Source organism: Cervus canadensis, chromosome 19 (genome assembly GCF_019320065.1).
Source record: "Cervus canadensis isolate Bull #8, Minnesota chromosome 19, ASM1932006v1, whole genome shotgun sequence".
Taxonomy (NCBI): domain Eukaryota; kingdom Metazoa; phylum Chordata; class Mammalia; order Artiodactyla; family Cervidae; genus Cervus; species Cervus canadensis.
The window spans coordinates 10,419,198-10,432,018 of NC_057404.1; the positions used below are offsets into that span (position 1 = coordinate 10,419,198).

The 12,821-nt window shown below is 34.9% G+C and overlaps 1 protein-coding gene across 3 annotated transcripts in view; it reads left to right on the forward strand.

Moving 5' to 3' along the window:
* Positions 1-12,821, forward strand: part of ARAP2 (ArfGAP with RhoGAP domain, ankyrin repeat and PH domain 2) — a 183,356-nt gene that overhangs the window by 103,859 nt on the left and 66,676 nt on the right. For all 3 annotated transcript variants that reach the window (XM_043438632.1, XM_043438634.1, XM_043438633.1), the window contains one exon: positions 10,287-10,450. In XM_043438632.1, coding sequence (XP_043294567.1) covers positions 10,287-10,450 — 164 coding nt within the window. The remainder of the gene's footprint in view (positions 1-10,286; positions 10,451-12,821) is intronic.

Consider the following 12,821-nt stretch of genomic DNA (forward strand, 5'->3'; position numbering starts at 1 on the left):
GTATGGTGTCATCTGCATATCTGAGGTTATTGATATTTCTCCCGGCAATCTTGATTCCAGCCTGTGCTTCATCTATTAATATTTATGGAATGCCTGCTGCCTGTTACCTACATGGCAAGAAAAAATGGTCAAAAATACAGATTTGTTGCTTGAGCTCTCAGAGCTGATGTTCTTAAACAAATTAGCAAACAGAAACTTGCCAGTGAAATTTATTTTATTTATTATATATATATATGTATGTAATTTGCAAAAATCATGTTACTGTACCCAAGGTATTTTTCTACCAGTTTTAGTCTATAAGGATTTGACCAGGGGTACATAGATTTTAATTAAAATGTGCCAAATGTGGATTAGTGTTATTCAATCTGAATTTTTATTTAGTGCTAACCGCATGCAGTGTACTCCCTCATGAATGCAAGATAAGGGAGGCAGAAGACTAAATGTTTCATTACTTTATGACATCTTGAACTTTACTCTGGGCAACAGGAATCAGAAGGGGAACTCAGAAGTACTCTAAGTTTATGGAATAGTTTAAAACTAGCAGGATTCCAAAATAATGGTCAAATCTGCTTCATTTAATTTTTGAGAATAAAGTTTTTATCTATGTGCATGTGTGCTCAGTTGTGTCCAACTTTGCAACCCCACAAACTGTAGCCTGCCAGGCTTCTCTGTCCCTAGGGTTTTGCCCAGCAAGAATACTGGAGTGGGTTGCTGTTTCCTTCTCCAGGGTATCTTCTCAAGCCAGGGATCAAACCTGTGTCTCCTGCATTGGCAGGCAATTCTTTACTGCTGAGCCACCAGGGAAGACTGTTTTTATCTACATGTGTTATCAATTAGTTATGTTGAAAGAATTTTTATGAAAGGCAGTAATAGAGAATGTGTCAAGATGAGAGTAGGAGAAATACAGGATAAATATAAAACCAAGTTATTTTCCTTGAATCTCTTTGAATAGTTGCCATACAAAAGGAACCATTGGAAAACAGCTATGTTTATCATACGCTTATATATTGGTTTTACTTGCTTTCCCTGTTTTCTCCAAATCAATAATTTTCAGATAATAGCAATAATGATGACAATGTATAAAAATTACTCTGTACCAGGCACTATTTTAAACACTTACGTACAGCCTTCCAGTGTATATATGATGCTGTGGGGAATAATCCAATTTGAAATCAAGATAAGGACAGTTGTTAATTTAACAACATAACCATTTCTTTTTAAAATAAGTGGTAATATTAATTTACCAATATCACTCTCATAAATTAAGTCTACTAATATATTAGGATATATAATAATATATATCCTGGATAAATAATATGTCACTAGAATTTAAATTTCAGCATCTTATTAGAAAGTAAAAAAGTTTATTAGAAAACTTGAAAAGTTATTTTACTAGAAAAAATATATCCATCCAGTGGTTACCTAATTAAAGATGAAGCAGAAAGAAGAGAGGTCAGAAGTGGGAATAAAGAATCAATCTGGAAGATGGTGAGTGCACTGGGTTATAAACCTTTATGGAACAAAAAGCCATGCAGGTGTCCAGGGCACCTTGTATGGTGAAGAACAGTGTCTCATATTTATATACCTATGTGTTTATTCACAGATGTACACACATGTGTGTACATATATGTGGATATGTATACACATATGTAAATACATAGAAACAAATGGAAGAAGAGCAGGTTTGGAAGAGAGCTTGGGAAATGATGAGTGTGATTTTTGACATTTTGAACACGAGGTGCTTATAAACACTTGAGAAATTGCTGAGAGCGAGTTGTGTTTATGGATCTGATACTCATTATTGGTTAGTGGGGATATCAATATTGGAGTTACCCACATATAGAATGAAGAAGGTGAAATCACTTAGGGAGGGTCTATAGAGTGAGAAGGGAAGAGGTAGTGTGTTGGGACTTGAATACACAGCATGTTGGAGGTGGGGGCAGTTTGGGGGGATTAGCTGCCCCAGGGTATAAAGGTGGTTTCTTCAGAGAGAGAAGCAGGAAACCAAGAGGATGTGTCGTTAAGCCCAGAAAGAGCGCTGCAAGAAGGAAGGAATAGTCAGAAATACCAGGTGCTGTCTGATGATATAGATACTCCATTGGATCAGTGATGGGGAGTCCAGTCTGGTGATTTTTAAGAACAGAAGCGATTAGGCAGAAACTGGGTTAAAGTTGAGACCTGGATAAGACTAGATAAACCAGCTGGGGAGAACAGTTTGTCAAGGATGTCTGGAAGTTAATAGGATTAATGAGGTGAAAGGAATTTGACCCAGGAAGTGAATATATGTGCAGTTTTGTTTTAGATGACTTGAACCTGTGACATTCAAAACATTTTGATGGGGCGGAGATACATATTTAAGAAAAGGTGGTGGGGGGATGGACAATGAAGGTATAAGAGAGAGGGCAACAGGGTAGGTCTCTCAGTTCTAACAACAAGGAAAGAGGAACTGATGGGTGGTTTTGGATATTGGGGTCTTTCTAGATCTGGTGGCAGGCTATTGAGGGAGAATCCAATCTGTTGGTTTTCGATCAGTCTGCTGGTTTTCAATTGCTGTATGAAATAGGAAATAAGGATGACTTCTGAGCTCTTGGCCTGGATGACTTTGAGTGGCTTTATCACATACCAGAAGAGGGAATAGATCCTTTCTCCCAGTACTCAAACTGGGCCAGTTAATTTTAGATGGGATTGTTTAAGAGCTGTTTTAATACCATTTCGAAATAAGAGAATTTCATTGCATTGTCCTGTTTTTCATCTCTCTTTCAACCTGTTAGTCCCTTGGGAAATAATGACTGTACAGTACAGTAGGCTGTGTTAGACTTGTCAATGAAAGACAAAACTGTAGCTTTAAGAAATAAAACATCTTCTAGTTTTATAGAGATAAAAACTAGTTTATAGAGATAAAAAACTAGTTATATAGAGATAGCAAGAATAATTGAAAGAGAAACCAACTAGCTGTAAGTTTTAACCTTTAACAGCTTGAACCAGAACGGCAAATCATAAATAAGCTTAATGAATTAATTTCACATATTTGCTCCTTCCTTGTCTACCTTTGGTTAAACTGTTAAAATATATTAATACTTCTTAAAGGCAAGAGAATGAACTCCGTGACCTAGAAAAGTTCATGAATTGATAACCATCCACTGAATATAGTCACTATTTAGATGTATATTTTAATCTTCATGGTAATTTCCCTTATATACCTAGCATGAGTGTCTTTAGACAGAAAAATATTGCAATAATATTTTCCACATGCAGAGCATTTTTGCTGTGAAAAGCTCTAAGCAGACGGTGCTCCAGATGGTGTCGCTTCAATGTGTATTCTTTGTATACTTTAAAAATTATTATTTTGGAAAATAAAACTTTCTTGATTACACTTAAGGCTTTCTACCGTGATGTTTGATGCTGTTATTGGAACTTAGATTTTGTGCTTTTCTTTCAGGTCTTAGGGTTTCTGTGTGTGGAAAAAAGAAAAGAAATCATGTTTTTGAATATCCATTGTTAGTCAATGAATGTCCTGTACCCCAGTGAGGTCAGAAGGCACTTGTTTGGACAGTAGGTTATATATCCACTGTGACTGAAGTGTTCAATGGATTACAACATCCTTTTCATAAAATTTGAAAACTATTTCTGCACTTGGCCCACATTCTCTGTGTATCTCTTTCTGATAAATAAGTTACTGTGTTCACTATCTCACATTCTGTAGCTTCATGCTCGTTTGTCAAAGATACCTATTATTAAGCTTTTACTGAAAGGCTGTTAGTTGTAATAAGCACAGTATGAATAACTCAGCTGTGTTATCAGAAACAGAACAGCCTAGTATTTTTTTTTAAATTTTGTTGTTTGATTTTTATTTTAATTTTTTTAAGGTTGATTTATTGGCCTATAGTAAAGTATGATGCACTTGATGGCTCCCAAGCCTGACTGCATTCAGTTTTAACTGCAAATTTCAGACATAAAGAAGCTGACACTGGGGAATAAACATTTTATCAATATGTTTCGCAATTATGGGACAGACTACTTAATTTGGTAGATTAACACTCTTAAGTTGAAGATCCTTATTTCATATCAATTTATTACATGTGATTTTTTTTTTTTTTCCATACTTGAATTGTGTTTTATAGCAGCTGATATGCTAGCAGTACTGTCTAGGGTGAATTATCTTAAAGTGGTTTCTAAATTGTGCATGTAATTGCAAATTAAACAGTAGCCGATTGCCCACAATATCAGCTTGACTGCTTTTGTAACTTTCTGATCATTTAATTTGTAGAGATGGTTTAATCTGAATGTTTCCAAGGCAAATGAGATAGACCCTTCTCTCACCACCATCACTGGTTTTGCAAAAGAAAGGAACTATTCAAACTTATGGTATAAGATGATTTTTTTTTTATAGAGAATTATGATAAAGGGAATGTGTGACTATTTAACAAAAGATGGATTTTGAAGTATTTATTATTTCCTTCAAAAATGTATTTCATTCCCCAGTTCAGGACACTTCCTGTATACTAGATGTAAACCTGTGAGCATATAAATGCAATATGGAGTGAAAAAATACAGAATGAAAAGATCTCTTCTAGATAATGGGATCAAGATAATCATTTTTATTTTTTAAGTCTATTTAACTGGCTCTGGAATCCTAAGTAGGATTAGAGTAGGAAAAAAATGAGGGGTTGAGACACAAAGATATTCCAAGAGGTGGAAACAACAGTTTTAGCGAAATAGGATGGGTTGGGGTAAAACTTCACTTGAGGTTGGCCTTGACCTTCAATTCTTGAGGAGGAAGCATGGGACAGTGGACCTGGAGAGATAGATTAATATCATATTAGTATTATCAATTAAATGTAAATAATAACTTGTCTTGTTTTGGAAAGGATTGCAGGTTCTTTACGAGGGTACAGAAACCTTTTTTTTTTTTTTTTTGGCAGACTTGAAACAGGGCTATTTCTCACATTCCTATAGGTAATTGCCTAATGGTGTGTAGAGATGAAATTGAAAACCTGGAGGCTTGCTTTCTCAGGGAATAGCGTGCCTTGACACTTTACTGAACGGTTGGCTTCAGAAGAAACAAATTATTTAAGCTAATATTTCTTTCTCCATTATTCTTGTGATACAGTCTCTGCATCTACAGATTTAATAATTGTTTGCCTGTTTCTGGCTGAAATTTCATCTCTATGCAGCAGTTTCTTATCTGCTGAGGAAAGAAATACTGTTTTTCTATAAACGAAAATGAGGGTGATTTATGGATGCAATGACTTATGTGCCGGACTCCCATATCTGCCCATGAAGATCTGGCATGGAATATGCCCTCCTATTTTAAACTACTAGAAACTTGGACCAAACGAACTATTTTCAGACTTTGGAACAATAGGCTTCCCAGTATTGTGACCATGGAGAGAAGGGAAACAAGTGACTTAAGGCCTAAGATCACCTTGGCTTCCTGTCAGTACTTGGCCCAGGGAATGGGGGGATCCAAGAAGAATATGGTGATTTTGCTATGTTGGAGTGGAGCTAGAAGTTTGGAGAATCTGCAGTAGCTAAACTTTGCAAAATAGAGTTCAGAGCAGAGGGGAAAATGTACAGAGCACGGGCTTCAGAAATCTTCATAGGAGTTCCCTTCCATCTTCAGCTCAGTATGAACCTGAATATTTGCAGGTCAAAACTCCAGGCAAAAGTACTCCCAGGGTGTGCTATGAGTTGAACAATTCCCAGAGTTTAGACACTATTTGAGTGTGTTTAAATTTTATCTAGCCAGGTTAGACAGACTTCATTAAACACATAGAGCATTCGTAAAGACTGCAGGAGGTAATCCCAGAATATTAAGGCTAAACCAGCCCTCAGGTAAAGGCTGCTCCATTTATGCCCTGCTAAGCTTAAAAACAGACCTCTCCACAAGTAGTTTAGTTACCCAGGGTCAAATAGGCAAAAGGGGCCAAAACAACATCAATACCCTTTATAGGAAGACAGCACAACCCTGACATGAACTTAACACTCATGATATCTAGCACAGAGTTAAAATTACTGGTGATATGAGAAAGCTGCAAATTAGATGATGAGAACAGACCTAGAAATGAGAAGGACAGTGGAATTAGCAAAGAATATACACACTAATTTTGAATTATTACTAAATATATTAAAAGATGTAAAGGAAAACATAAACATAGAAAAATGGATCTAAAGAAGGAACCAAATGGAACTTCTAAAGCTGAAAAATACACTTTATGAAAAGAAAATCTCACTAGATCAGCTAAATGCAAGAGTAGACCATGTTAAAAGAAACAAACTCAATAAACTTGAAGTCATGACAATAGAAATTATCAAAACTTTAGCTCAGAGAGAAAAGACTAAATAAAAGTAGCAGAGCCTCAATGACCTGTGGGACAGTATTAAGCATTCTTATGTAAACATAGTTAGAATTGTAAAATGAGACAAGAGAAAGATGGAGTAATATATATATATATATATATATATATATATATATATAATATTTGAAGAAATATGGCCAAAGATTTCTGAATTTCATAAAAACTATAAATACACATATATTAAGATCAACATATCATGCATGATAAAGACAAACCACATCAAGACATATCATACTCAAATTCTTGGAAACCAATGTGAGGAAAAATAAAAGTACCAGAGGCGGAGAGAAAACATTAAAAATAGGGGACAAAGATGAGACTGTATTGGCAGAAACAGTGCAAACCAGGAGATAATATAGTGAAATCTTTTAATGTGTTAGGGGAAAAAAATAGCCAAACCAGAAACTATTAGCTTAAAGTACTCTATCCAGCAAAAATATCTTATAGAAATGAAAGCAAAATAAAGTATTTTTTGGCCAACAAATGCTAACGTATACTACAAGACTCAGTGTTTTTATTTTTTATAAATGCCTAAGATATTATCTTTTTTAGTTATGTTTTTGAAATGGGTTGTTTGCTTTTTAGTTGTGTTTAAAATATTCTTTATAAAGATGATTTCAGTTTTTATATAGATCCTGTCATTTGTCCTGGGTCTTGTCAGTAGACTAGGCTCAAATATGGTAGTCTATATTTTGTGGTTACTATATTACAAATTTGAGAAAATTGTTTTATTATTTTGGGGACTTGGTTTCTATGTCTTATTGAACTATCTTATTATAGGATATATGGATTTTTTTAAATATGGCTTTAAAAATTAGGCTTAAGGAATGAACAATTAGTAAAATGTGTTTCTCTATAATTAGAGTTCTTCAGAATAACTTTTCAGATTTTCAAGATGTGAATTCCTTGAAATAGGAATGATAAACCATTGTTCAGTAACATTTGAAATAATAAAGTTGGCCAGCATTTGTGTTGAAAATATCTTTTGATGCTTTATTCAATGTGCAGAGTTTAGGTAACATCAGAGAGGAAAGTTGTTGAACTGATGCTGTTAAATGTCAGACATCTACTGCACAAGATGATGTATTTTAGGATTCAGCCTTTGACAAGTTGACTTGGGAGTTAACTTGTCATTACTGATTCTACCCTTCACTAGTTCACAAGCAGACAGTTAAACTTGTCATCACAACATTTCTTCTGACTAGAAAGAAAATTTGAAGTTAGAAACATTTACAGTTAATGGCAGAATTATACTGCTATTATAGGCAGGCCGTTCCCTTTAGGGTTTCTTTAACTGCTTGCTCAAAAATTGGTCGTTGTTTGTTTATACACACACCTTTTCAAAGATTTTGTCGCCTATTCAGAGCTTAATTATCAGATGAAAAAAGCAATTGAGACTCAAGAGAAGTTAAAATATATATTTTTAAACTCCTGAATTTAACAAGCTGTAATTTTTATTGTCTTCATAATGTAGGAGCTTGATTTCTCAGGGAAATTACCCAAGTTAGATAGTTTCGTTTAAACAAATAAACCCAGCAGTAGAATGCTTTTGAGTTAAACATGACATGAGATCAGTGAAAAGGCAAAAGCATGTCAGTATTAAAGCAGGTGTCAGAATTCTTCAAAAAGGAAATGACAAAACCTTGAGATCTGAGCTGCCGTGATGGGTGTGGAAAATAAAAGCAATAAATAAAGATGTCAGGAAGCAAGAGATGAAGATTATGGGCATCATTGTCAGTGAAGGTGTAGTTATGGCAGGTTCAGAAGGTGTTAGAGGTGAGTGGAGTGGGGTGCTAGTAGCTTTATCTTCGTACAGGAGCATTTCAAGGAAAGAAACCAAAGGAAAGAAAGGACTGTTGTTTTCTTCTTAAATTAGGGCCAATGAATTACCAGGAATCTAAAAGATTACCTCTCTCAGTCCCCTCAAAAGAGAAACCATAACGACCGATTGTCCATGCAGTTCATTCCTTTCTCTTCAGATTGAATCCAAAGTAGCCATTTTGTAGTCTGAAATCAAAATTAAATAGTTGTACGCTGTTCTGCATGCATGCTAAGTCGTTTCAGTCGTGTCCCGCCCTGTGCATCTGTGGTCAGCAGCCCGCCAGGCTCCTCTGTCCGTGGGATCAACTAGGCCAGAAGACTGAAGTGGGTTGCTGTTTCCTCTTACTTCAGTATAATTATACTTAAATGCATCAATGATTAATTTGTGTTTCAAATCAAAGTTTTTATCTAGTAATAGAAGTTTAAAACAATGCATCCACTAAATGTCTGGCATTATGCTAAAGGCTATTGATACTGAAATGCTTGCTTTGTTTGCTTGTATGAAGTTTGTGGTGAGGTGGCTAAAAAATTCACACAGACACAACAGGTGATGTGATGGAGGGTGGAGTGGGTGTTTAGGATTAAAGAAGAAGGCCTGTTACACCAGAAACATTGGATGGAGGCAGATAGGAACGGAGGGTCACAAAGGGTTACCTAGAATATACCAATGGGGGAGGAGCTGGACTAAGCAGTTGGAGAGCAGGAAATACTTATTGCAAAGAGAAGAACATGTTAGTTTCTTTTTTCTTCCCTTCCTTTCTCCCTTCCTCCTGGGAATGGCACAGTTGGAATGGAAAATACAGGACAGATCTTGAAGACCTTTTAATCTTGAAACCTCTAGAACTGCCATGGAAGGACAGTTATCAGGAAGTGATGTCATTAGTTTTGTATTTTAAAAAGATCATTCTGGCAGTCTTGAGGAGAAGGTGGAGAACTGGGAAAGGAATTTTGTTTGGAGGGACTTAAGTGACTTTAAGGAGCAATAGAAAGCCCCGAAGGAGGGCAGTGTTCAAATAAAGAGGAGTCAAAACAAGTATGTCAGGGAACTGGATGTGACAGAAATCTGTGACTGAGTTCATATGTCAGGGGTGGGGTGGGGATCGGGGGGATCAGTCCACAGTAATGAATCCTAAATTCCTGGTGGGATAAGTGGAGAATGTAGTACCAGTTTGGTATGAGAAGGGATAAAGATTTGAGATGCTTGTGGAATTTACATTAATTAGTATTATGGTTTATTCGTTACTAATACCACATTTATTGAGTGCTGAAGTGGGTGCTATCATTATCCTCATTTTTGCCTTTGATGAAACTGACAACCAAAGAAGATTGATAACTTGTCCAAGGTCATAAAGGAAGTGAGTGCGAGCTAGAACTTGAGTTCAGGAATTGATTTCCTTTCTGTTAACTTCTTTATGCTCTTGCTTTTCAATCATGTGGAGATCTGATTTGTGAGACAGTTCTCAACCAGAGATAGGAATGTGAGACTTACTAGCTTATATATATGGGAGATGAAATCACTGGCCTGAATGACATGTCTCTTGGAGAGTCTTTGGAGTTCAAGTGAGTGCACGGAAGTTACAAGTTCATTTTTAGAAAGAGAAAGTGAGTTTGGGAAAGAACTGAGGGACCAGAAAGATAGGAGGAAAAGTCAGGAAGAACTGTCTACCAAAGCTGACTTGGGTGGTTGTTTTCCCTCTCTCTCTCTCTCTCTCTTTAACCTTTAAAAGGTAGAACAGTCCTAAAGTCATCAAACAGTTCTAAAATCTTAAAAAATAAACCCCCAAATATCCATGAGAAGTTACAAGTGATGCTGGCCAGAAGGGTTTCAGTTCAGTTATTCCGAAACAGAATGAAAGAGGGAATGAAAAAAGAGGCGAGGACATTAAGACCACAAGTTCAGGGAATTTTCTGGGCTCTATGGAGAGAGACGTGTGACTCCAAAGCAAAAAAGGGATCAAGTGAGTGGAAGCTGATGGTAGACAGAGGGATTTTCTTCTGATGGATGAGATCAGATCACATTTATATGGATTTAAGGATATTCTCTGTAGAAGTAAGGCTTTAAAAAAAAACAAAATTATCATTTGAAATACTTTTCTAACTTTACAGAACATTATACATCCATGGGCATACCAAGTTGGATTTCACAGTCTGGCATACTGCAATTGAAAAAGCAGCAGGTACAGATGGGAATGCATTACAAGACCAGCAGCTCAGCAAAAATGACGTTCCCATTATCGTGAACAGCTGTATAGCATTTGTTACACAGTATGGTAAGTATCAGAGTTTTTATTCAACCCCAAGAACTTATAGTAGCATTCTTACAGTTTTGAAATAGTACCTCCATTGGACTGAAGGAGAGCCCTTTGTATTTTAAGAACATCAGTGAAAATTAAAAGTGTAGTCCCTCTTCAGCCTAAATGCCATTCCTTCTCACAGTAAAGTTCATTTAAATGATATCACATGCCTTACAAATTCCTTCTTCCTTTAAATGCATAAAATTTTTAAATGACATATTAGAAGAATCTATATTGTAAAATGTATATTTAAAAAATGATTAAAGGTTGTACTTTTCAGAGGTTCTAACTTTACAGTAAAGTCTTGGGGAATGTAGTGGTGACTGTGTTTTAAAAGTGGTAAATGATGGGACAATGTGTAAAAGACTTTACTTTTTTGTAGGCCTGCATGCAAAGTGTCTGTGTATTTATTCCCTTTAACATGTTTTTGGTCACATGTTTATATTAAGAAACGTGGTCATTAATTCTGCTGGTTTGACTTAATTGTAACATTTTTATGAATAGTTTGCAGGTTAAAACCAACTTGAATCAGGCTTCATTTTAATTTAACATGCTGTGGTAGTATTTTACACATGCCTAAAAAGTAAATGAAGTATATCTTTATTATTTTTACTTATTTTCAAATTACTACTCATTCTTAAAATTTCTTCTATTACATGTTCCCTTAATACGCTGAAAGATAAATAAATTGCTTAACTGTATTTTTAATATAAAAATGTGTTCTCTCAATCTGTCTATGAAAAGCATTGATTTAGATTGTACATGCAGAGAAAAAGTAAAATGGTTTATCTTATATTTTGGAAGCTGTGTTAGCTTTTCATTGTTCTCCTAGTCTTAAATATATCTTTGGGTATTTTTAATTTGAAAAGAAAGTGTAATCAGTGAGAGAGCTGTAGAAAAACACTGTTTTATGAGTTTTTTTTTTTTTTTACTTATTTATTGTCTATTGTGTGCCAGCCGCTGAGGTTAGCACTGGAAATTGAGCAGTCGTAGTAAAGAGTGAAAGAACCATAAATTTTGACTTCCAGTATGAGAACTAACAGTGAACTATTATGAACACAAAGCCAGAAATAACAAATGCTATGAAAAAAAATAAGGGAAAATTAAGTCTAGAATGTGTGTATATTAATCTGTTTTCTCCTAGGGAGAGTGCCATTTTAAGTATTTCACTCATTTCATTATCCAAGTAAAGTTATCCAAGTAAAATTACGATTAATATTCAAGTTTGAATATTAATTTGTGTTTGAATTATATACATTACAAATATGTATATAATCACATTATGTGGGATTATTCTGTGAAGTTCCTTGATAGTCTGGTTATATTTTTCTTATCAACTGTCATCATCTGTTTGTTTGAAAATGGGGGAGGAAAGTTATCATCTTCATTTAGTAGTAATTCAGTATTGGTGCACTTGCATTGTGCAGGTATAAATAAATTGCACACATCTTATGTTTTAGCAAGATCATAACCTCATTGGGAATTTTCACATCTTGTTAGTTTCATAATGGTATAAGGTCTTTCTTAAGCTGACAGATGATTAAAATAGCTTGACTAGCTCCCAGTGTATCCAATTTAATGTTTCTCTAGGGAAATCAGAAGTTTCTTTGTGGTGTTTATTTGCATTTAAAATCATTAAGCATTAGATTGTTTTCAACTAAATTTCATATATTATAATTACCTTGTAGCTCTAGCATAAGGTACATTAGCTTCCATATTAAAGTAATAAAGCCAATAAAAGACTCTTAATGATTTTTCCAGCTTTTTGTTTTTTTAATGAGTAAAACATGTGAAAACCTCAATATTACCAGTATGTGTAGAAGGGAAGATTTTATATGAACTTAGAAAATGCCCAGTGATTTTAGGATGCAAGTGATTGACTCAGGGCCTATATGGTCATAATTATTTCGAATTTCCTAATCTTTGGTATAAAATCTAAAAGCTGAATTTTTGTGCTCATGGTATCAAAATCTGAACCTGACAAAATTCACAGTGTAATTCTTAGAGTGTTAATTTTTTTAATGAGTTACAGCAGTTAGTTCTTGGGGGGATATATTTAATTTTTGTAAACAAAATTGTGTTCAGATTCACATTTAGTTACCTTGTACCAGTTGTTAAAAATTCACTCAACTAGGAACATGATATCTCAGAAACTTAATCAATTTTTTGGTAGAACTTGCTTATTCTTCTATTGTGGTCATTTACTGAGTATCCACTGAGTTCTTTGAGGTACTGTGTAACTACTGTATACAGAAAATAAGACATGATCTTTGCCTTCTAGGAGCTTATAGATTGTGGATCAAAATAAGTGGGCATTTACATCTCAATTGCATAAAATTCCGTGGCA